Genomic DNA, 25,025 nt, shown 5'->3' on the forward strand with positions numbered 1-25,025 from the left:
ACTACTTTAAAATATGCAAAACTGAGAGTTGAAGGAGGAAAACAACATTTAAATGTTAAAATAAGAGTTGACTCGAGGCAAGTTAAACAGAATTGTAAATCTCTCCTACGTTTGCCGCAGGGAAACGCAACCAGCATGCATTGCTCAAATGAGGATTTTTCCTAGATTTGCATTCCTGATGCTGTTCTCTTTCAAACTTGATCCTAATTTCTCTCTTCCTCTTGATGATCATTGCTCTTCCTTTTAATGGCACCTCCTGCTGATGTGTTACTACAGTGATTGCATGCTCTTGCACTGCTCGATCTCTGTGTAGCTCTTCCAGTTTGATATACTGAGAGTAAAAAGGAAAATAACGTGCCATGATAATTACCCCTTGGTGTGTGACGTTTTGTCCCAGTTCTAATGATGCTATAAAACTGTAACAAATTCCTGCAGAGGAAATGCTTGCTCTCCTCCTGCCAGACCTCTTCATTTACTGGTCGTGGTACCACACGTGTGGGGAGTTGTCAGAGGGACACTGTAGCCCTGGGAGAGGGGAGTGTGCGTGCTTTGCTGGTGCATCATCTCCGAGTTAAATCTGATCTTGGTTTAGGGACAGAACATGCGGGAAGGTGGCAAACCCACAGCTGAGAGATGCTTCTATGGGAGCATCTTGAGCCAGGCATACCTGTTTGACTTGATGGTTTTGCTGTCTTTGCAGTCTGGGAAGGATGTGAGTGGTAATTGGCACATAGTCTCTTCCCAGTATGTCTTGTGGAGCAACGATGTACTGACTCCAAGAGTTAAGGGAGATGAGCTTTTGTTTTCACTTGAGATTGATAGAGCATTCCAGTATGTAGCAGTTCTGCTGGAGTGCAGACCAGGCAAATAGCATGACCATTGAGAAGAGGCACTAAAACATGAATTTTAAAGGGAAAAAAACCCCAGCCAACCAAACAAAAGTCTCTACCTTTTTTTTCAGTGTCCCAAATAGCTGGTTTATTGGTTCAGGCTGAACAAGATGTACTTAAATGACTCTTCTAGCATCACTCAAACTAGTGCCTTATTTCTTGCATACTGAGTATTTCCATTCCAGTGCAAGGCAGGCTTTTTTGTTTTGTTTTGTGGTTGTTGTTTTTTTTTCCAAGCAAATAAAATAACTTTTGGCAGTTTTTTACTGTTTGTCTGCTATGATAAATTTTGCCGTGCTGTGGATGCCTCTTCTGCAGTCCTGGAGTCAAACTGTTCCTTTATAGATAGCTGCAGTGGAGTAAAAGGGGGAAGGTGCTCTGCGGTTACTTGGAACAACGGTATGTTCTGATGCTTGTTGAACTCATTTCAGTAATCGGCAGGGGAGGAGAACAGATCTCACGGATTCAGGCAGAGTCTGGCTGCAAAATTCAAATTGCTCCAGGTAAGAGCCTCTTGGTATGGCAAGTGAACAGATTTTAATATTGAAGGATGCTGTGTCCATTAGATCAGGTGCCTTGCCATACTCATGGCCTTTAATAACTGGTGTATACTGGGCTGACTTGCATGGGAGAGCTGTTTTATGACTGACCTCCTGACTAGAATAGAAAACAGGTTTGTCAAGTGGTTTGGGGAAGGAAACAGTTAAGGAACTGTCTTCAACCACGGATGGGTACAGTGCTAATGGACAATCCATGCTGTACTTAGACCTGCAATTGCAGCTGTCAGGTTTTCTCCTGGTGGTGCCGCTTTGCTCATCTCCTGCGGTTTGTCTCTGATCAGTCTGGTCGGCCCAGCTCCTGGCAGAAGACATTTTGGGAGGGTGGCAGCTCCGTACAACTTGCCTTGTGTCACAGAAATGGGATCATCCCGTTTGTTCTGTGTTAGCACCTGTTTGCTTTGGGGAAGGCTGTACTACAGTGCTGTACAGGAGAGTTGATGAATGTAATCTGGGTTCTTATCCCTTCCTTTAATTGGTAGGGAAGGCTTTAAAGGAATGCAGACATCCAGCAAATAATGTAAAATATGTTGACCCTGGATGTCTTTGAATTCATTAATGTGCTCTGTGTGCAGGGGGAGGGGGTATCTGTGCTTCCATTAGTGCTTGATAGTTACTGAAACAGCTGCCTTTTAAAAATTACTATTAATTTTTATTCCATGTATTAAAAGTTTCCTTCTTTTTTCCTTTGTAGACAGTGGTGGGATGCCCGAGAGGCCCTGTGTACTCACCGGGACGCCAGAGAGCATTGAGTGAGTTCTGATTTCACTTCTCTCCTTTCTCCTTCTCTCTCTTCTCCCTGATGCTGTGCTCTGTCAGTGGTGCTACTTGGTTAGCCACGCCAGCAAGTGTTGGCCTAGAGAAAATTGAGGGTCTCTAGAGCATAGCCCCTCTTGGTCTGATGCTTTAAACTGTGCACCTCAAAGGCTTTTTTCCAGTTGCAGTTTGAACCCTCTGCAGAAATTTCCATGGGATTCCCCTCCGCAGGGCAAGGTTGCTCTTAGGGCACCTAGGATGCAGTTTTCTAACTGCAGCTTTCCAGGATACTGAGCTAAGCTGTTGAAGGGCACTTCTCTTCTCCCACTCGCTTCCCTACTCCTATTGAGATTACCATCCTCCCAGCTGAAGAAGGGCTGCATGAGGCCTCCAAAGCCTGTCGGTGCCCCTCCAGAATAATCTGGAGGTGTTGGTGTTGTTGCAGAGCAGCATGAGGCCCATGGGTATGCTTGCCTCTGCATCGCTGCCAACAAGAAGCAAAGGACTGAGCCAAAGTCTTGAATTCTGATCCCTGCATGGTAGAGAGATGTGGCCAGCTAGCAGGGGTTTCTACTCTTTAGGCCTATAGAAACTTTAGGGACAGTGTTTCCTCCCTCCCCCTTCCCAGGAGCTGAGTTTGAGACTCTCACAAACCAGTTGAGGACCTCCTGCTGGAACTGGATCCAGGATCCTCAGGCTTACAGGAACACACTTAACATATGGAGCTGCTCTTTCTCTCCCCAGCCTTTGGGTAGGTGGGTTTTTTAAAATCCATCTGGAAATCTTTGAGTTGCATTTGATAGTGAAAATACATGGGTGCAAAGACCGTCTCTCTAAAGACAAGACACTCATCATTCTTCCATTCCTAAGAGATCTAAGGGTACTTAAATCTCCTTATTCTACCATAATACTGCAAGCAGTGAGCCAGAATAAATATAATTGGCAAGCTCACATTATAGGGCACGCAATGTATTCTTGCTGATACTGAAGTGCTTTTCCCTTTTAGCAAAGGATGTTTCAGAACAAGAGGGAAATACTAAAAAGCTGGGATGCCTGATGAGATGCAGTTGGGGGAGAATGTGGGAGAGGTGTAATTAAGACTTCATAGTTCTGAAATAAGCAGTTAAATGTAGTTAAATCCAAGGCTGTCTTTAAATGAAATGTAAATAAATTTTTTAAAAGTGAGAATGCTCAATTTACGAAGCAGAACAAGGTGTTAGGGACATGGAATTAGGTGAAATTTGATTTACTTTTGCACTAAAATTCTTGTCAAGTTCGCTGGTTGTACTGTCATCTTAGTCTACTTATAGAAAAAGAAAATGAAGTAAGGAAACCAATCTAGATGTCAGAATTTGTGAGGGGTGTTATGAGGAGTGTTTCCATTATTTATATGCAGTGGCAAACTAGTAAGGTTAATTTTCAAATGACCCCTTCTCATCTGAAACACGTTGTGTATTAACTGCTGTAGCATCTGTTGTCACTAAAATAAGTTTATGAAAAATATGAAGGTAGATGAATAAAACCTCTAAGATATTTTCAGAATATTTGACGTGGGCTTCCAGAAATGCCACATTTTGCCTTGTTTTGTGGGGAAAGTCAAGAGAAAGCTGTGTTGTGATCTGTGCACAGCCTCAGATCACCACCCTGTGAGCTGTCTTGGGTGGATGTCTGCTTGCAAGGGATGACTTTGTACTGTTTTTTCAAATGGCCAGAGAGAAGATAGTCCTCCTAGGGTGCCTGATACGGCTTGGTATGGCTTCTTAGGTGTCCTGATAGGAAGTGGGGAGAGAGAGGAAGATGATTCTTTAGACTGAAGAGGGAACTGTTGATTTTCTTCTACCTACTTGGAGAAGGGTTGTGGGAGAAGGGCAGGCAAGCAATACATTGATACTAGGAGTCTTCATGATGAAGGGAAGCCCCATCAGCTACCTTTGACATGCTAAACATTTTAGAGAAGGTGTCTTTAATCTCCCAAATGCTTCTTTGTGTCTGTCTCTTCTCACCAGGAGCAGAAGAACCCAGTCTTTCACTGGTTGCTGCTGCAGTATCCTTGTCTTGCTTCGTGGTGTACTTCAGCACCTACTGCTTGGCGCAGAGGCTGTGTTAGAGCAGTGTTCTGGTGCTGCTGGCAAGAGCAGGCAGAGAAGAGCAAGGCCTGGCACTGATCAGAGAGTGGTTAACCCATGTGCTCTGTTAGAATCAGGGCAGCGTGTGGTTTTTGTCTTGACCAAGAAGGAGAACAGAGCTTGAGTTTTATCAAATATTGTATATATATGTTTTTAAAAGTTAGAAAAGTTTAGAATGTAGGGTATCTTAATCCAAAACAATCACCCCAAATGCTATAGCTCAACTGTTAACTTCTAAGAGGTCAGCGCGTGCTGCTGCTCTTCCTTCTCCCTTCCCCTTTCAGAAATCAAACTGCTTTTAAGTAATCATGATAAGGGAAAATACACATCAAAGAGTTTAAAAAGTAAACGTTGTGCTAACTGTGGTTTCCTTCATCTTTTCACTTTTCCTCCTCTCCCTGATCGCTTCCCATTCTGATGGTCCCTGCTCTCTTGGTCACATGGAACAATGTTGTCTAATGGTTGTTTCCCTCGATTCTTTTCCCAAGACAAGCAAAACGGCTACTGGGGCAGATTGTAGATCGCTGTCGGAACGGACCTGGTTTTCACAACGATGTTGATGGCAACAGTACGATTCAGGAGATTTTGATCCCGGCATCCAAAGTGGGTCTAGTCATCGGCAAAGGAGGTGAAACAATAAAACAGTTGCAGGTGCGCAAGATGCATTTACTTTAGGGCTCTCTTCCCTACCGCAGCTTCTCTAGATCAACAAGAGCGTGCTGAAATGGAGAGCCTTAAATGCTCTCACCTTCTACAGCAGGGACTACTCTTCTGCCTTCGGAGAGCTGGACTCAAATCCAATCTTGTGTTAAAAAAGAAATCGGTTTGGCCCCAGCTACGCATGTAGTGGAGTTTTGCCAGAAGTCTGAAAGAAACTTGTGTACTTTAGATAACATTTGGTGCGTACTGTTTAGGAGGAGATCTTTGTAGCCAAGAAAAGGCTATCTCTAGGCTGCTGCTGCAATAGTTTTTAATGCCAGCCGTGCTGTTGTAGAGTGCTGTGCTCCTCTTCTGTTGCTGATCTGTCATGAAGCTGGCGTGTCTTCCTTTTTCTCTCATCCCACCCTTTTCTAATTAAAAGTGTTGTGTTATGTATAAATCTGTGTTCCTAGACATTCTTTATTCTTCCATCTGGAACAAGTTTGTTAAAGAGTTAAGGATGTCAGAAAAAGCACCTAAGTCAAAAATGTAGGTTTTTGAGTGCCTTGATTAGGCCTCTGCTATCCAGTAGTTTTAAGTCTGGTCACTTAATAACTATTATATGCAGACAGCTACAGATTTTGGAAAGGGCTGAAAAAACACTTGTTCAGGTAGAGGGGTTCTCTTGGCAAGGGATTCAGCTGTTTGAGAACTTCAGGGGTAGCACACTCAGCAGCCCTTCACACTCTAGGACTATCACTGAATTTGTGCTACAAGCACCCATGAAGACCTAAAGTAGTGCTCTGTAAAGCTGCTGATTTGACCTGCATAATGTTTAGTAACCAAAATATAGTCCCTTGTTTTAGGGACTCTGCTTAGCAAAGTGCTCTGTGCTTTTTCTTCAGGAGCGAACAGGTGTGAAAATGATTATGATCCAAGATGGTCCGTTGCCTACTGGAGCAGATAAACCTCTCCGTATAACTGGAGATGCATTTAAAGTACAGGTATGTAATAGAAGTAAGCAGTTGCCCTAGAGAACTGAGGAGGAATTTAAATTTTAGCATGTTTGTGCACATCTAATGGAATTTAATCCAAGTGTAAATATAATGATCCTTGCTGGTTTTGTTTGTTCTGTAAGGTTGAAGTTTGAGCAAGTTAGAACACCAGACTAGCAAGCATTGGCTTATTTATGGCATAAGCTATGGGTTCTCACTCCACATAGATATTAGACATGGACAGGAGAGGAGCTGAGGAGAATGGTTTGGAGAAAGTAGCTTTGAAATACTTTCCAGTCCTTGAAGCAAAAGTCATAGCTAGATGGTACTTGAGCAAATGGGTTCTTGGTGACTAAACCACACATCTGAGAACGTTTTGTGGAAGGTTCACTATCTCAGACAGCCAATTGACGCAGGTAATTAAAAAAGAAATCTGACAACAACTCCTGAAACCAAGGGGCTTGCTTTAATATTGGTACCTCAGTCTCCTTGTGTCAGGGTTCTACAGATGTGCTCATACCTGCGGTTCAAAGCAAAAACCCATGATCAGCTGGAGACTGGAAGATTGTAGAGTGATGGGAATGCTTGAATTAAAGAATTAAAGTTTAGCTGTGGCACGTTCCACTTCTCAGCAAGTGCTTTTCATACCTTGCTAATACTTAAATCTAGCTTAGCATTCCTGTCTCAAATAAAAATAGTTCTGTTTCATTGGATCTCCCTAATCATAAATTGCTGCAACAGTTGATGTTGCTCAGGGATAGTACGTTTGGGTGGTATTTTTCAAACCTCTTACTGCAAGTGGGATTTTAGATTTAAATGCTGTGGTTTTAGTTTTTGGTTTGGTGGGAGTTTTGGTTGGGTTGTTTTGGTTTGTTGGAGGGGGTGGGGAGGTGTTTTGTTTTTCAGAATTCATATACTTATTGTGGAGGTATAGATATCCAAAAGGAGTTTAATGGCAATCTTGCTAATTGTAACCAAATCATACTTAAGTGCTGCTGCTTCCTAGGTGGTTTCTTCTGTCTTGCAAGATTTGCTGCTGTCGCATCTTCTGTGCCATAAATTGTGCTGAGCAATCGTGGAGACTGCATAGGCTGGAAGATATTTGGGGCACTTAGAAAAGTTTGAGCTTGATAAATCCTTGGGTTTGGTGGGATTCTCTGCATGTGCAACAGTGTTTCTTAATTCTCTCAAGTCCATATGAATTCTCTCGGTTGCCCTTATTTCTGTCTTGGCATCTCTGAAATGTCTGGAGTTGCCTCCTGTAAAAAATACCATGGGGGCATGAAAAATATGTCTAAATGTGAAAGAGTCAGATTCACCAGTGTCCCTCAAATGTGGAAATAGATCTAAAATGTCAAAAGCTTGACTGGTAATATATAGAAACAAAGGCTTTGGTTTTGACATGTAGACGTCTGAATGGTGGCTCCTGGTGGCTCATTTCCAAGGTATATTTTTTCTAGCTGGGCTACATGCAAGCTTGTGAATGATCTGAGGGCTGCAAGTACGTAGGGAGAATATTCATTTTTCTCAGAAAATGGCTTGCAGGAGTGCTACAGACTTGGGCTGAGTGTCATTAAGATCACTACTGCCCACCTCCCTCCTTGAAAAATGAAAAAAAAAACCACAGAATGCTGTTTCCATTAAGCAGATGGAGACCTTTGCCTGAAGCCTGACCACTAGGCACTGCCGAGGCCCTAACATCAAGATGGCAAGCAGAATAATTTTAAGCTAACTGTAACTTCTTTCCTCATGTAGCAAGCAAGGGAAATGGTACTGGAGATCATCCGAGAGAAAGATCAGGCAGACTTCCGAGGCGTACGCAATGATTTCAGTTCTAGAATGGGAGGAGGCAGCATAGAGGTATGTTTTCTTCAAGTACTCTGCTAACCTCCCCGTGGGATGGGCAGTGGGTGGAAGTCATCAAATTGCACATGTAACCTGTAAGCTTATTTTTAAATGTTTTGTGTTCTGTTGCCAGAAGAGCGAGTCTGGCTGCAAAGAAGAGGAGTTCTCACGGACTCCCAGATGGCGCTTTGCTAATTGTCTTTTTAAGCTGCATTCTTGCAGTGGAGAGTTCATTTAGTGGGGAAGGAATTCATGGACACATGTTTTTCTTAAGGGATGTGGTTCTCTAGCCTGGAGCTGCCCAACATGGCCTGTCCTCACAGTTAAGAGCATCTCCTTGTAAAATCAGAGTAATTCAGTTGAGTTCTCTGAGCTTTCATACTGCTTTGCCTTTCCCATCAGGTCTCTGTGCCCAGGTTTGCTGTTGGAATTGTGATAGGAAGAAATGGAGAAATGATCAAAAAGATTCAGAATGATGCTGGAGTTAGGATTCAATTTAAACCAGGTTTGTGTGAGGTTGGAGAGCTGTTACTTTCTGAACAGTATTCCAGTTTGGGATTGCTGAAGTGAATCCGATCTGAGGTTACACCAGCTAGGCTTTCCTAATTTAAAGATGCATTGTGCCTCTTTCTGAGACCCATTTAAATATGATCTGCTGCTTCCTCGTGCACTTTCTCTTTTTCAGAGTAAGACTATATACAGCTCATTTGCAAACATTATATGTCACAACATTCATGTCTTGAGTGGTAATTATATGGATAAACAAAATGACAGTAACAAAAACCCTTCTATTTCCTGTTAAAGAATTCTCCTCCAGGACATTAAAGCCTTTGGGGATCAGGAGTTGATTAATTCCAAGTAACTTTCTCTGGGTCCTTGGCTGTCTGATCACCTATCAAAGCTGCCTTTGTTCTCTTAAAATTGTATCAGTCTCTTTCATGGCTTTTTGACATTTGAAAGTGTTGCCTTCTGAATGTTGCTCCCTCTGCAATGTGGGTTCAGTTTTGTCGTCTTTCAGTACGTGGAAGAGGGTCTGAAGGTGGAGGGAAGAGGTAGCTCCTGGGGTAGTTATGTGAAAACTCTGCTGGCAGTAGTAGTGCTAGAAGGAAGCTGCTGTTGGTGAGTGGATGTTTTCTTTCTCCTTTTAATTTAGTCTTTGCCACCTCTCTTCACAGATGATGGGATTAGTTCTGAAAGAGTCGCACAGGTCATGGGCCTTCCCGATAGGTGTCAACACGCAGCACACATCATCAATGAGCTCATTCTCACAGCACAGGTGGGTTCTGGAGGCTTGTAGGAGGAATGCGCTCATATGAGAATGTAGTCTGCATGCATGCAGCTGTGTGGATGGATGCCACCATCTGAAGAACAGCAGTGTTAAATTTTCCCTCTGGTAGGCCCACACATGCTGCTGCCCGGGACAGAACTGTTGGGTTTGCTTTAAGTTATTTGGAAATGGTGGCCTGGCGGAAAGGAGTCCAGCAGTACCATCAGACAGTGACTGGAGGCTCTGTTCAGTAGGGCTGAGTGACGCTCAGGCAGCAGAGCATTAACAGTGCTCAGTGATGCTTCCTCCTCAGACTCCAGTCCTCTGCTCTGGTGGCTGAGAGAGACAAGGGAAGGCGATGAATGCTCACATGTGGTCACTGCACTCTAAGACACCAACATATTGCATTGCCCAAGAGCAAGATGAGTGATTTAGCAGGGCATGAAGGAGGTTGTATTTTGCATTTGTATTATAAGAAGTAAAGATGTTGGACTATACCAGACCAGCTACCTGAGCATAATTTCTCCATCAAGGGTATGTCTTGGTACCTCTTCTTGTCCTGAGATCTGGTCTGAATACATGATTTCACAATTCTTTTTTTAATCATCCACTTAAATTTTGAGGTTTGTCATAATAGCCTCTGAGTGCCCGTGGCCTTTGCTTTTGGAGAAATTAGTTACCCAGTGTAGGTGTGTCCTTTAAGTGTCTTTGAACTTAAAAGCTTCCTCTGGAAGTTTAGGGAAACTTGCATTTCAGCTGAGTAATACCAGGAGTTCTTTAAAAAACGACACTTGAAAGGGTTTGGAAGCAACTTCTGTGTGTGTCAGTGCCAGGATCTATTGGTTGATCTAAGGAGGAAAGCCCCCATCACAAACTAAAAGTCCTTTAGTAGTTGATCCTTGTTTATAGGCTTATTTCAGCAGATATAAAGGCATGCATTTAAGAAATATAAATATCTCCCTGAGTCAGGAAGGCAACTGTAACCTGCGTTACTTGGCATTTCTTTAAAGCGCTTCAAAATCTTGAATGTGAAACTGGAGTCCAAGAATATCTTAAGTCAGGGCCATCGATTGTAATGCAGTTAAACTTACCTTGCTTTATTTTGATTTTGATGTGTTGTTTTTTTGAGGGGGATCAGCAAAAAACCACTGATTATAAATATTTTGCCTTCCAAGGAACGAGATGGCTTTGGAAGTTTGGCTGTTGCCCGAGGAAGAGGTCGTGGTCGTGGAGACTGGAGCGTTGGGGCACCTGGGGGCATGCAGGAAATAACCTACACGGTGCCAGCCGATAAATGTGGCCTCGTTATAGGAAAAGGTGGGTCCCATGATGCTAAATACTAGAGCTTGCAATCTTTCTCTCTCGGGATGGTCACATTCTTGCTGCCTAACAGTGAGGCTTCAGAGTTTTCTGTAATTGCAGGTATTTAGTGGCCAGTGAATGCAGCATAGGAATAAGCTATAAGCGCTTGTGGTTGTTTTCTTTGTGGTGCTCTCACTCATAATTGTACTCTCCGAGCCCTTGTTCACAATATGTAAGAGAGGCTCTTCATGCAGAGCTGTCAAGTAAGCTTGTTATAACAAGCAGCTGGCTGAGAAAAGGCAGGTTTATTTGTGGATTCTCTTTATATAGAGAATTCATTTAAAGGACAGTTTATCAGGGACAAGCAGAACAGTCATTTCATGATGCTGGATTTCTGTGATGGCCATGTGATAAAATGGAAGGTCTCTGAATGTGGTAATAACAGTAGCTGCTTCCAGTCACATCCCTGGAGTGTCTGATGAATAAAGTGAAGTAGCAGGATTTGTCTGTATCTGAGCTCACATCTGAGCCTGTCACAGAGCAGGCAAGCGCCCCTGCCTGGCTCCTGTACCTCTTCTTACTCAGACAAGTATGTTCCCTGCCATGGGTACTGTTTGGCTGCCTTAGCCATTGAACCTCTCCATGCTAAGGAGATGGACAAGGAGTCACCTGGCTCTCCTCTCAAGAACCAACACACCCCCAGGACAGTTATGAAACCAGAGCAGTCTCAATTTGTCATGAGCATGAGCTGCACATCAGGTAATGGCAGCACTTAGAGCCAGGAGTGGAAGAGCTCTACTGCTTAGAGTTGTTGTAATGCTTCTCAGTTAATACACTGACATGTCAAAGGAGTTGTATTTAATTTTTCTATCTGCTTATTTCAGGAAGAATGACATGTGCCTTAACTAGTACTTAAGTAATCAAAGTTGGCTTTTAGCCTCAGCAGAGGTGAGGTGAATAGAATAAGGACAGAATTGGCTACAGTGGTAAAGGAGGCAGAGACCTGAGGGCACTGTGGCATGTTTCAGTGACATTTAGTTTCCTGCGGTCCTGCTGGGGAGGAGTGAGCTTGCAATGAAACGTGTAGTGGCCTCCTTCCCGTGCTGCACGACCATGCTGCATCTCTCTTGTCTGGCAGCAGTTCAGGGTGCCACAGGGACCAGACACATTGGGTGACAAGGAATACAGGCATGACAGTCACTTTCATGTTTTTCCCGTAGACCTGTTCACAAACCTGAAAACTTTTTCCAGTATAAAAAACCCACCTGCTCTTCCCCATTATGCACAAATTGCAGAGCGATTGTGCTTTATCTCGCTGAACAGTCCAGTTGGGCAAAAGATTAAGCAAAGCAAATTTTAAGACCACAAGTGAGAATTATATGTATGGAAAAATCAAATTATAATGAAACTTTATTGCCGTATCCATTAGTCATCCTTAACAAAGGATCAGAAAAGGTCACTTGTTGTTCAGCAGCGCACTGAAGTGGAGCATTTGTGACTACAGAGAGCACTGTGTGCTGAAAAGATAAATGCAGGTAGCGGAGTTGGATGTCCTAGCATTCAAGTGCAAGGCCTGGCACAGGCTCGCTGTGGGGGTGAAGGGTAGCTTTTTACCTTTATTTTCACAACAGCAAAATAGGGATTCTTACCCGGCCAGATCAGAAGCTTTCTGGAGTGACTAATTACTAGTTGTATGGTGATTTGAGTGCTTGTAGCTTTGTAATACCACCTTGTAATCGGTGTTCTTACAGTGCCTGTGCTCTTAGTCTATTGCAGCCTTCATTTTTGTCAAGTGAGTGATGGCTGTAGCGTTGCCTTTTGGAGCCTGGACCGGGATGGATGTACTATAATCTACATATGGCGATGCAAGACACCTAATCCTTCTTATTTCCTCTCCTGCTGCCTGTGGGGCAGTGCAGGGGAGAGGGGATGTTGGTGTGGTTTTTTTAACAGTGACCAGTTGTAAAAGCTTTGCTCCCTACTTAATTTTTCAGCAGTTTCCAGCTTTTTTTTTTTGCTTTCTTATTTTTTTTTTCCCTTGATAGAGGACTTGGCCTTCCATGTAAATCTGAGTACTCCATGCATAGCCTGGTCTCTGAGGTTCACACCCAAGCAATGGGTATCTTTTGGGCCTCCAGGTGTGGTGTAGGTGATGTGGCCAGGTAACTGCTACTGTGCTTCCAGCTCCATGTCACCGCTTGAGAAGAGGGGAAAAGAAGGGAGATGGAGCAGTTTCTGCAGCGTATATGATAGAAGATCTAGGGACCTTTTCTCATGGGCACCACTTCTCAGCTTGGGAGCGTGCATCTTTAGGAGCTGATAAGAAGTGCTTGGCTCCCTGAAATCTTGTGCATAGCTTTTTCCTCTAGAGGGTGGGTAGGTGCAGCTTTGCTTTTCTGAAAGACTCGAGGAAGGGTGGAGACGAGCACCATACACATGTCAAGCTCTTTCTCTCTTTGGTGATGCTTGGAAACAAACCGCAGCCTCTCTGGGCCCCCACTGGATTTCCATGATAAATACAGCAATATTGACAGATAACGTGGCCGGCCTGGCTCTTGTCAGCTCTGCCTTTTAGCAGGTTTGATTAATTGCTTTACGATTTCACGTCCAGCTGGGGGGCCACTCTTGGATCGCTTCTGCCCCCCATCAGGTAGAAGAATGGAGCGGACTGCTGAATGCGGCTATAGACAGCCACCATGTGCCGAGCAGGTCACCTCGCTGTGGGGAAAGATGAACTCCTTCCGGCACCGTCTTGGCTGCGTCACTTCATTTGCATGCTCTGGAGGCTGAATTGGGATAGCTGGGATGGGAGGGAGCACTTTGGCGTGTACCGGGCTTGGAGGGTCAGGAGGAGAAGGGCACCAAGGCCTGGTACAGAGGTAGAAGCTTGCAGCCTCTCACCAATCTTGGAGAGCCAAACAATTTGATCCTCCATTATGGTCTAGGAGGGAGCTGATGTGGAAGCAGTCCCAGCAACTACCAACTTGGTGCTGAATGGTAAATGATTTGAAATCTATATTTTCTTTGCTTCCAGTTTGAGAGAGCTTCAATTTTTAATTCCCTTTTGGAAGGAGAATCCTAGTCTGCTGTGCAAGTAGCAAGCTATGGTTATGCCTCTGTTCCCCGGTAAAAAAGTTCACCTATTCCTTCATGATCCAAATTGTGTTGACTCTGTTTTCATTAGGCAGATGAAATGGCTGTTGATTCAGATCTCACCTCAATGTGTAAAAACCAGAGTTTCAGACAAGTCTACATCAGACAAAAGCACTACATAAAAAAACCCCTTGGTTTTGAAACTTCATCTTACCACTTTCCCATGCTTGACTGAAAACAAGTGGCTTGGCTTTTGGCTGCACAGTACAATCGCCGTTGTCTGCCCAGGGATGTGACATGATTATCTTTTGTTAAATGCATCTTCAAAAATTCATTTAGAAAGAGTTAATTGCCCTTTGGCAACTTTTCCTCCTCCCTTCCCCAAGAAGGCTTTAAAATGTTAAAAAGGTCACGAGTCCATTACAATGAAATGAACAAGTGTCTGCAGCATCCACAGTTTGTTTTGAAGTTGTGCTGGAGGTATAGAGATGGAAATGCAAGCAAAATAAAGGAGATTATTTTTGGAGACTCTTCTTAATTAAAACCAAACAAAAATCTCCAGTTAGTTTCCTTTGCTCTCTTTCCTGTTTCCTCTATGTTCTTGTGCCTGGTGATTTTTTTGATTTGTGATTTAAAAGTTGTAAAACCCCTTCCTTCCCCGCACCCTGTAATTTCTCCAGTTGAGTGGAGCTGGTCTGTAAGTTGCATAAGAAGAATTGAACCATTGTAACATTGGCTGAGGCTTTTGTTAAGCAAATTTCATTAAGAGTACCGGAGACCTAGCAGATCTTCAGGAAATCAGATCTGCTTTGGCTGGCGCTGCATCCTGCTCCAAGCACTCCTGTGCTCTGGTGTATGCAGACGGCAGACTAGCCGGATCTGTTCACTGCATGCATAACTGACTGTGAAATAGCAGAAAGCCTGGAACCTTGCACTGCTGCGGTGGTGTGGAGGGATGCGTATGCTGTGGTGTGAATCAGAAGTGCAGCAAGCGGAGATTTCTTGAAGGGAATAACCTGCTGAAAGAAAGCTTAAGCTTTGCTTTTAAGCTGCAAGGTATGTGGCTGATGGCTCTTTGCATTAGTGGAATGAAATGTCTAGTGATGGAAAAACAGCCTCATGGAAGAAAGAAAAAGCATATTTCAGTTGCAGGTTGCTTGTTTTTCTTGAGGACTGTGAACAGCTCTGCAAAACCACCGGAATTCAGGCAGTACAGTTTTTGCACCTGGTTTGTCAGTGTATCCCAGCCATGCTGTGTTTTGTGGGGAGCCTACAAATGTGCACACAGGTGGACTGTGCGTGTGTTCTTAAAACAGCACCATCCATGACCCCAGAAATGTTGCAGTAGCTCCCAGTTTCAGGTCATGCTTATGAGGCAGTTTAAAGGAGCAATGTGAACTCGGGTACTGTGGTTTCTTGTGCTGTTCCCATCGTCAACCCACCTCCCTTGAGGCACACAAAAGGTAGTTGAAACTCTGTTCCATTGCCAGAACCTGACTGTCCTTATGGAAAAGGATGCTAAATGTCCCTTCTTATGTCTTTGTTTTCTTTTCTTCAGGTGGTGAGAATATCAAGAGCATAAATCAGCAGTCAGGAGCCCATGTTGAGCTCCAGAGAAACCCACCTCCGAACACAGACCCTGGTGTACGAATATTCACAATCAGAGGAGTTCCCCAGCAAATTGAACTCGCTAGGCATCTCATAGATGAGAAAGTTGGTGTAAGTTCCATCTCTGTTGATCTTGGTCTGTCTCTTTCAGACATGGTGTTTTCACTCTTAAGTATGTGTAGGTCTGGACTTACAGGATGGCATAGAACACACACACACTTACATTATTTAGCTTCAAAACCATTTGCCTGTTAGCAGCTGTCTTATCTTTGGTGGCCCTCCAGCATCCCTTGGACTAATTTTTGCTGTGGTCACGGAAGAATCTGACTGTTGACATAATCATGGGTAGTGAGCAGCTGTATGAGAGGGGAGAACAGCAATAATAAGGTATGAGAAGGCTGTCAAAGGAGATTAATTTTTCTTTTTTGGAAGGGAAGACAATAGTGTCACTGCGTGAGAATAACACAATCCTGGCGTCATCATACTGAAAGTAACACTCCTCGCTCTGCTAAATCCAGGATGAGTTTTATCTTCCACTTAATGCAGTGCTGTGGTGTTGAAGCTTAATAATGTCAGGCTGGAGTACTACTGAAGGGAGAGACTTGGGTTAAAAAAAATATGGATTATACTGAACTGGGGCATGGTAAATCTGAAAAGCAACCTTTATGCTTCATTGCCTGAGAGGAGAAGGCTTGATACCAACCTCAGGTTCCAAGCTATTCAAAGAAAACTTCCAGCTGTGCTGTAGTCCTGTTAGCCCCTTTGTGGGCTGACTGGAGTTGCTTTTGAAGCTGGGCTCCTGGAGTGTGCTGACAGTCCTGAGAACTTCATCCCTGGAGAATCAGTCACTTTCAGGTGCTGGGGTTTGGTGGAATGTGTCTCAGGCTGTTGTCTTTCCTTTCTTACTGCTCGTACTTACTGCCTCCACCCTGTGCTTAGAGCTGGCATTAAATATTTGTGGATTCTGTGACAGGGTACCAGCATGGGTGGACCTGGAGGATTTGGTCAAAGTCCGTTCAGCCAAGCACCCGCTACACCTCATCAAAAGTAAGCTTCTCCATCTCCTCATGGATGGGCTGTGGGGAATGGTTGGGGGCTATAAAAGCACTGGGAGAAGGGTGGAGGGCCTTTAAGGGGTGATACATAAGTGGAGCCTTTTAAAGCGTGAGCATTCAGAAGCAAGAAGCAAGTGAGATCAAACCTTTAAGTTTAACTGTGGGAAGGATTTTGGCTATTAAATTATAAACAAGGTAGGTATTGGCATCTCCAAGATGCCTGTCTGTAGTGAGGAGAGAGCATGGAGAGAAGCCTAAACTGAAGAGATGACAAGGCGTGCTGTTCTGATGTATCCTGTCTTCATGAGCAGACCGATACCAAGACGGCAGTCGCACCTACACAGTGCTTCCTTTTGTTCCTATGTTTGCCTGTTTGCTCAACAGTTGCTGACTATAAGTAGCAGTTTTGTTTCTGTGGGCAACATGTATATGGCCTGTTAAGTATTTTACTGCCTGTGTCAGCGTGTCTTTTTTATCCTCTGCAGTGGTCCTCAGGCGTTCATGACGCAGGGCTGGGGCAGCACCTACCAGACGTGGCAGCAGCCTGGACAACAAGTCCCAAGTAAGTGTCTCGGACCTGGGTTGGAGAAGGGTCCATCTTCCTTCTGCAATTGCTGCTTTGTGCCTGCAAAACACAGCTTCACCAATGAGACCACTTGTGTGAAAGCAGCAAAATAATTTCCTGAAGCAGAAGAGGTGTGTGGAGGCGTGCTGTGGTGTTTGAGCCCAGAAAAAGCTGAAATCCATTGAAAACTGTAGCACTTTTTGTGCACTTAACTGCTTAGTGCTTGTTTCTGCTCTCTGTGTGGAAACTTGGTCCTTACTGTCTGTTCCTAACAAAAGCATTTCTGCCTTGGGCTCTTTTCTGCCAGGATTCTCTAGGCAAGCACTTGCCAATCCCTCTTCCCCCAACAGACACACTGTGTCTCACCTTTTTGTTCTTGTCTTTATAAATTCTTGCTTGTTTTCTTTCTGAAATGTTCCTTATGAGCTCTTCTCACTGCTCAACTCCCAGTCTGATAGAAAGACTGCGAAAGGAGATGCAGAAAATTGAAGAAAGGATAGGCAGGGCTGGCTGTAGTAGCATCCCCTTGTCTCCTCTTGGGAGTTGATGAGAACTGCTCAGCCTTCACAGTGCTAAATGCAGGATAACCAGCTTCCAAAGAGATAAATTTAAAAAAGAAATAGTGTTTGGATGTCCTTAGTTATGAGTTCATAAACTGAACCCAGACCATCCCTGCTCCTGGGCTTTCCACTTCAAGCCACCAGCACTGAGTTGGGCTGGCTGTTACTCTTCAAGGTTCAGTGTGTCATTTCTTCCTAAAACGTTGTTTAGTCAAATTTCTGCAGGATGGAGTTAGGAGACCCCCTTTTCAGAATAACTGAAGTAGCAAATTCTAGTGGTGATGTTGGTAACTGCTTTATCCTGTGTTTTCAACAGCCAAAGTACTGGTTTGCCCCTAAACACAGCAGATTCATAGACTGCTTGGTCATCTCAAAGCTCTCGTGATGACTGGTAACTTTCAACAGACACTTTTCAATCACAGTTTTTCAGGAAATGCGTGGCTTTTAATGGCCTGGTATTGTGAAAACTAAAGTTAAGCACCAAAATGGAGATGTGTGTGTGTAATTTTAAAGGGATTTAATGGCAGGTGCTTTCTGGTGCTAAGGCTGATTTAGCAGTGAAGTTAATCACAGAATCACAGAACGTTAGGGATTGGAAGGGACCTCAAAAGCTCATCCAGTCCAATCCCCCTGCCGGAGCAGGAACACCCAGATGAGGTTGCACAGGAAGGCGTCCAGGCGGGTTTTGAATGTCTGCAGAGAAGGAGACTCCACAACCTCTCTGGGCAGCCTGGTCCAGGGCTCTGTCACCCTCACTGAGAAGAAGTTTCTTCTCAAATAATCAACTTCAGTGTATATTCCCACTCTTGGAGGTGCCTGCAGTTGCACCTGTGATTCTTGGTAATGCTGATCACATTTTAATGTTTCTGAAATGGTGAATTTATGAAATCTGGGAATCCTCAATGCTGCTTTTTTAACTTAGTGCACTTCTAAAATGTGTGCTATAGTAGGACACAGGAACCTTGCATGGGAAGCGTGTGTTAAACTGAAAAAATGCCTCTGGAAGAGTCTTGTTCCTCAGCAATTACAGCCTGAAAATTGTGATTTTTCCTTTGAGCTCTAGGGACTTGCAGAAGGTCAATAGTTGTTCTGTGGTCAGGACAGAAAATGCAACGGTGGGCTTGAAAGGGCACTTCCTTTTTGTTGTACAGAAGTGGAATAGTATGGTACTGAAGAAGAGTATTTTCCTATTAGCTTGTTTTACAGGAAATACTGTTATTCCAATCCTTTCCTGTGCGCCCCGAAGAGCACTGGGCTTCCCTGAGCTTTAGGAAGCAGAGCAGTCAGTGCAGCAGGGAAAGCTCTACAAAAAACGTCATTTTTATCTGCCCACAAAGTCCTTGAATAAATGCTCATGAAATGGGCATTGCTATTTGCCTTGCAAGATGCTTTTAAAAGCTCACCTTAGTAACTTTTCTTCTTCTTCACCTTGCTGAAACATCCTCTTCTCCTGCAAAACTCCCTTCTTGCAGCATAAAGTTGTGTCTCGGGCTCACACCGCCTGGCTTTGGAGCCTGGTATAAGAAGCACGGACCCTTTGAGTCCCCTGATTACTGATAGTAGAGCTTGTATCCCAGTGATGACTGCTTTGCAATGAGTTTGTCAGGTTTCTGGTAGCTCACAAGACATCCTGACTTGCCGTTATCCTTTCCCCATACGGGTTCAGTACTGCAAGGCTGCGTTTTGGGGGCAGATGTTTTATTTCTGCTGTTGAACCCAATGGGAAATGTTGGCTCTCTAGTTCCCTGCTGACTTAGGGTCCTCCGTGTTCCTGTTTTGTAGCCAGGCACACTGAAGGCAGTCTGGGTAAGGAGAGAGGACAGACAAGATAACCCTGTGCTTTAAACAGCCTTCACCGCTTTCTTCTCCTGCTGCAGATCAGAATGATACACAGTCAGGCCAGGTGGAGTTCACCAAGGTGTGGGAGGATTGTTAGAAGACACTAGGTGAATACCTGCTGTTGCACTTGAAGTTTTAATTTATCAACAGCCTTGTGAAGGGTCCCTTCCCTCAGTGCTGCAGCCCGTTTGTTCACAGCTCTGCTAGCCCTGTCAGAGCGGGCTGAGTTGATCTCTGAGCAGGCTTCCTAGGGACAGACTCGAGAGTGCCCTCCTTGTGGAGGAGGGGCAGACCCCCACCCCCTACACATGTATTTAGATTTTAATTACTTCCCTCATCTTAAATAAATTAACTGGCTGGGGAAACATTTTGCTGTGAAATGCATTTAGCTGCGTGTCCTTTCAGCCTGCTGCGGACTGTAATTCTCCGAGAAGAAAAGGCATTGAAGGAGGTCCTTTGTTGGCATTAGCAGGTGGACAGTTGAGGCAGCCTTGACCTCTGCCAGAAAAGGTCCTGACTTGTAGCGTTGGTCAAGTCTTTTAACCCGCTTTTATGCCCCCGGACAGGACACTGCTGCCCTGTTCCCTCCACCCACTTCACACTTGCAGTGTATTATTTTCCCCCTTCCCCCCACTTCAAAGCCCCCCTTCGGCGGTGTCGCGGGGCCGGGCTGTACATGGAGCACGGGCGGTTGGATGGGCTGGGCAGAGCAGAGCTCTCCTCCACGCGTGTCTCCTGCTGTCCCTGCTCAGCTCTTGCTGTGCCTGCCTCTCTCTGCAGTTTTCCAATTGCTGTGTTTTCTGTTCAGGGCTGGTTTTGTTCGCTGTGGGGCTGGCTGAGGGCTCTTTGCTCTGTGACTAGAGGAGGTGCGGGCATCCCGCCTCTGCACTGCCTGGCTGGACTCTCCCTGCAACAGATATAGATGTGCTGGGTTAGAGGTGTCCTAGTGCTTTAAAGAGGGAGAGTCGTGCTATGTGAAGACCAAGGTTTTGGGGTCTGTAAGGTCTCAACGCAGGCACTTATCTTAGTGCAGGGGTCCAGAGACTGCACTGCAGAGCCAGTCGTGGTTGTTAGGAGGGTGTTGTGGATGTTTTTTTCCAGATGGTGTGTGGGGTGTAGTGCTGAGGGCAGGTGGAGCTCACTGGGCTTTGTGCAGGGCTCCTGGCTCCCTTCAGACCTGTAGCCAGTAGCCACTTGGCTACCCTGGTGCTGTGTGCAGGGTCAAATGGGATGGAGACTTGTATGTGGGCACATTGTACAGATAGACATTGCCCACTGCGGCTCCTTCAAATGTGCTCTGCAAGTGAGAGTGGGGGTGAGGGATGCAGACCCCTGAAAACCAAGTGAGATGACTCAAAAGGTGGCTGTTTCTTTGGCAGCTCCATGGCTGGAGGTGCAGGTGACAGGGGTCAGTTCTGTCGGGGGTCTGAGCTGGGAGTGGACTGACAGCCCTGGGTGGTTGATGTGCAAACTGAGCAGCTCCCAGCCTTGACTTTGTCTTGAGCAGGTCCCAGCAGAGGGAAGAATTGCCTCAATGCCCTTTAACAGGGCACAGGTGAGGTGAAGTCGGGAATTGGAGCTTTTCCTCGGCTTTCCCTGAGCTGAAGATGCCCATCACTGTAGAAAGGTGAAAGCTGAAGTGTGAAGTTTGGGCAACTGAGGTAGATCCAGGGCCTGTCTGGTGGAACGGCAGATGTCACTGGCTGGAAACTGTCACCTGTTCCATATTGATGTGCCCCTTGTTGTCATCTTTGCACAGGCCAACAGAGCCAGCAGCAGAACAGCCATCCTGATTACAGCAAAGCATGGGAGGAGTATTACAAAAAAGAGAGTGAGTGAAACAGGGTTATTGGAGATGAATCAACTCCTGTTATCAACAGAGTTAACTCTAATCTTACGACTTGTGTCTCCGTCCCCTGCCATTATTAGCTCCAGTCCTCTCCAAGACCCCTCTGGTCCTCTCCAAGACCCCTCTGGTCCTCTCCAAGACCCCTCTGGTCCTCTCCAAGACCCCTCTGGTCCTCTCCAAGACCCCTCTGGTCCTCTCCAAGACCCCTCTGGTCCTCTCCAAGACCCCTCTGGTCCTCTCCAAGACCCCTATGGGCCTCTCCAAGTGTTATCAACAGAGTTAACTCTAATCTTACGACTTGTGTCTCCGTCCCCTGCCATTATTAGCTCCAATCCTCTCCAAGACCCCTCTGGTCCTCTCCAAGACCCCTCTGGTCCTCTCCTGTTGGTGAAGGTGCATGCAGTTCTCCCACTGAAAGCTCTCGGATGTTCTGTCTGCAGTAGGCCTCGTGTCTACACTGGCATTTAGCTTACCTTGGGGAAACATGGCACACAACAAGAACTGATGCTGACGGAAAACAGAAAGCTGAAGCTGGGTTATTGAGAGGGTAGGAGAGCTCTGCACACGTGGAAAAAGATGGGCCTGGCTTTCTCGGCTCCATTAAGAAGTGCATGATGTCGACTTCTGGATTTGCATTTGACACCGTGCTGCTGGAGCCTTCGGGCCGAGGATGAAGGGCTCAGGCTGTCAGACTGTGTCCCTGCAGCCGCGGGGCCGGTCTCATAGTGCTTTCTGCCTGCTGTCCTCTTGTCACTTGGAGACCAGCTCCAAGCCTGTCCTGCCGTATCCGAACAGCAGATAGCCGGTGTCTCTCTCTCAGATGTCTGTTGGAGGGGGCTGGCTCTTCTTGAAGCTTTACAAAAGGAGATCCTAAGCCTGGGCTTGGTCTCACTGAATTGCTCATCTCTCCCTTTTCCCCTCTTCTCCTCCAGGTCACGCTGCCAGTGCTGCTTCTCAGGCAAGCTCCCAGCCGGACTACACGATGGCTTGGGCAGAGTATTACAGACAGCAGGCTGCCTACTACGGCCAGACACTAGGGCAGGCTCAGGCCCACAGCCAGGTCTGTATTGGCGTTCCCTGAACCCCACTGCTCTTTCCCCTGGGGAACTGGGTGCGTTGGCCTTGTCTCCTGGTGTGGGGGACTCTGCTTTGGGTTCACACGGTGAAGCAGAGAGACTTTGTGGCTGAGGAAGTGATCACAGAAGTGGGAAATTGCTCACTGCTCCCTGTCGTGTTGTTTCAGTGTCAGTTTTATTTACCTGTGCAGGGTGAGGGGCTTTTTGGGAGAGGATTCGAGGGTTAGTTTGGTTTTTTCTTCTTGTGGGCCTTTTCTTGTAACCCCCAGGCTGTTCTGTGGCTTTGGGAAACTGAAGTAAAAGGAATGATGGAGCCAGGCTGGTGAGGCAGAGCAGCGTGGGCACATCGTGCAGTCCAGGGGGATCTGCCTTTTCTCTTCCAAGCTTTGTGCTAGGACAGGAGCTGTGCACTTGCCTGGTGTGGGGAGAACCCTGTCCTGGGAGAGAGAGCAAAAAGCTGTTGAAAAACAATTTGGATTAACCAGCTGCCAAGTAAAGCCTCACCTTGCCTGTCACTCCGGCGTGGGGTTTACCCTGATCGTACCCACAGGGCTTTCCTGAGCGCCACCTTTGCAGAGCAAATGTCTCGGTACTTGGCAAAAAGGACGTGCAGAGCACACGTGCACCTTAGCGGGATCAGAATTGTGTTTTCACCCTGGCTGCTCAGAGCAGAAGCAGGTCTGGATGCAGGCGGCGCAGGGAGCCAGCACTGTCCTCCCCCCCCGCAGGCTCCAGGGAGCCAGCCCTGTCCTCCCCAGCCGCAGCCTCCCCGCTTGCCGCGGGCGCTGGCCAAGTGTGACCCAGAAGCGGTGATAAAAGGGAGTTTTCTTCATCCCGCTCTCAAAGTCTGGCCCTCTGCAGAAGAGAGATCTTGTTCGTAAGAGGCACGAACCAAGGACAGCTCAGGGGTAGCGGGCGTCAGGGCTGAGATCTCCAGAGCATCGCAGGAGGCGCAGACCCTGCCGGGAGCGGGAGGAGGGCTCCACCGTGTTAGGAATTCGCTGCCGCCGAGTAACTTCTCCTTTCCCCTCTTTCTCTGCAGGAGCAGTAGAACAAGGTCCTCGTGGCAATTTATTGTTGTTTTTTTTTTTTTTCTTGGAATCATCGTGGGAGAAAACCTTTTTGTAACAGAGGTTCCTAGATTTGCAACGTTTTGATGAAGACTTTTCTGTTTGTTTGTGAAACACTAGCTGTAGGATAATCTATACTGAACTTTTCTAAGAATCAGGAACAATTAGTAACGTACTAAACTCATGGACATGCTGGTAATTTTGTTTCCAAATTTGTAAAAAAAAAAAAAAGAAACAAAAAACAAAATCTCCGGGATTCTTTTTGGAGAGAAGCCAGAGAATTTGCAGGCACCAAAACGCACCCCAGAGCTGTGACATTTCAACATGTGGGTTTTTGTGTGGTTTTGTTTTTTCCTTTTTTAATTTTTCGATCTTTTCTGTTGCAACAGAAAGAGTGGCTTGGAAGTCTTAGGTGGTATGTAACAAATCCTAAAAAAAAGAAAAAAAAGGAAAAAAAAAGATTTAAACAGTATTTAAATATTCTTAAATATGTAAATTCATTAAATGTTTTACTTCTAATTTCTTGTATCTTGGCTGTCTTTGATTTTATTGCATTTTTTTAAAAAACTGAACTATGGTATGTATTGTAATTAATTTTGTGAATTCTGTATTGAGGCAGTTGCTGTTTTGCTGTCAGGCAAGTGACGGGCGGGGGGCATTTTGTAGGGTTTGTATAATTTCTAGAGTCTAAAAGGGTAATATAAAAACGTGTTAATTTTTTTAGCAATACATTTTTTCATGTCTCCATTGCTGGTTGCATTTATGGATCTAAGACCTCCAAGCTTGTTTAAAAAAGAAAAAAGAAAAAAAAAAAGAAAAGAAAAGACTTTCCTCTATGCTCTCAGAAATATAAATACTGTTATTTTTAATATTAAAGTGAATCTGCTATTAGTACCTTTAACAAACACTGTGGAACATAAAACCATATAAAAGGTAGTAACTATTTTTTAATTCCAAGGTGTTTTTTGCTTTTTCATTTCTTTTAAATATTTTCTTATCTAATATTTGTCAAATTACCTAGAGAAATAAATGAATCTAGTATTAACCACAGTATGCGCTAAATAATTTTGATTTAATAAAAGGGATAATATGATTTCCAATGTTTACTGTAGTGTTTCTTGTACAGATAACAGTGTATTTTTAAAGGAAAAACGGAATTGAAGCTATTTTTTCTTGCATTTTTAATTGCCCTGCGGGACATTCCGTTTTGAAATGTACTGAAGTTACTGTTCTTGGGTTCTTTCCTTATTTTTTCCTTATGCTTGAAATGTCTAACTATAAAGAAACGCAATTGGGTAATGTTGAGCATGGTGTTTAAAAGAAACAAAACAACAAAGTGTTCTTTTTATTTGACTGACAGTTGCATTTTACACTCTATATAATAAAATTTCCACAAGGTGTCTTGTGGGTGAAGTATTTCCCGGCTGTGTCGCTCTGTTTGCTCCCTCTCCGCTCGCCGAGGTCCCTGCGTGGGGACCCCTGCGTCCCCTCGCTTCTGTGTCCCCCCGGGTGGTTTGGGGAGACCGGTGGAGTCAGCCTGGGCCTTAATTCAAGGGAAGCTGAGGATTTCCACACTCAGGTGCTGTAACTGTAGCAGAAAGAGCTGTTTGATAAAGGGAAGTTTTCCGTAAGCCAGAGGGACACGAGGCTACAGCCGTGTAAATGTTTTATTGCTTGTTAAGGAGGTGGCAGCCCCTGGATTTAATACCCTGAACTTGTTGCTCTTCCATAACTTTGTCTCTGTGGCTGAATCTTGTCCAGGACTCTCCCTCCACCCTGCGCATCCCTGCAAACAGATGGAGATGGAGCTGGGGCAGCGCTGGCCCGGGGTGGGAGAGGGATGCGGGGGGACGTGGCTCTGGCGCTTCTCATCTGTTAGGTACATTACAAAGCAGGAACTTTCAGTTGTATCCAGGCCAGGTTTGGCGACAAC

The 25,025-nt window shown here is 45.2% G+C and overlaps 1 protein-coding gene across 1 annotated transcript in view; it reads left to right on the forward strand.

The window, feature by feature from the left end:
- Positions 1-23,315, forward strand: part of FUBP3 (far upstream element (FUSE) binding protein 3) — a 32,516-nt gene extending 9,201 nt beyond the window's left edge. Inside the window, exons 5-18 of the mRNA XM_010185898.1 lie at positions 1,322-1,393; positions 2,142-2,199; positions 4,818-4,980; positions 5,874-5,972; positions 7,719-7,823; positions 8,211-8,313; positions 8,984-9,084; positions 10,251-10,392; positions 15,029-15,189; positions 16,052-16,125; positions 16,619-16,695; positions 20,857-20,928; positions 21,879-22,006; positions 23,065-23,315. Coding sequence (XP_010184200.1) covers positions 1,322-1,393; positions 2,142-2,199; positions 4,818-4,980; positions 5,874-5,972; positions 7,719-7,823; positions 8,211-8,313; positions 8,984-9,084; positions 10,251-10,392; positions 15,029-15,189; positions 16,052-16,125; positions 16,619-16,695; positions 20,857-20,928; positions 21,879-22,006; positions 23,065-23,073 — 1,364 coding nt within the window. The 3' untranslated portion in view covers positions 23,074-23,315. The remainder of the gene's footprint in view (positions 1-1,321; positions 1,394-2,141; positions 2,200-4,817; positions 4,981-5,873; positions 5,973-7,718; positions 7,824-8,210; positions 8,314-8,983; positions 9,085-10,250; positions 10,393-15,028; positions 15,190-16,051; positions 16,126-16,618; positions 16,696-20,856; positions 20,929-21,878; positions 22,007-23,064) is intronic.
- The last annotated feature ends 1,710 nt before the right edge of the window (positions 23,316-25,025 follow it).

This window comes from Mesitornis unicolor, unplaced genomic scaffold (genome assembly GCF_000695765.1).
Source record: "Mesitornis unicolor isolate BGI_N332 unplaced genomic scaffold, ASM69576v1 scaffold10920, whole genome shotgun sequence".
NCBI lineage: Eukaryota > Metazoa > Chordata > Aves > Mesitornithiformes > Mesitornithidae > Mesitornis > Mesitornis unicolor.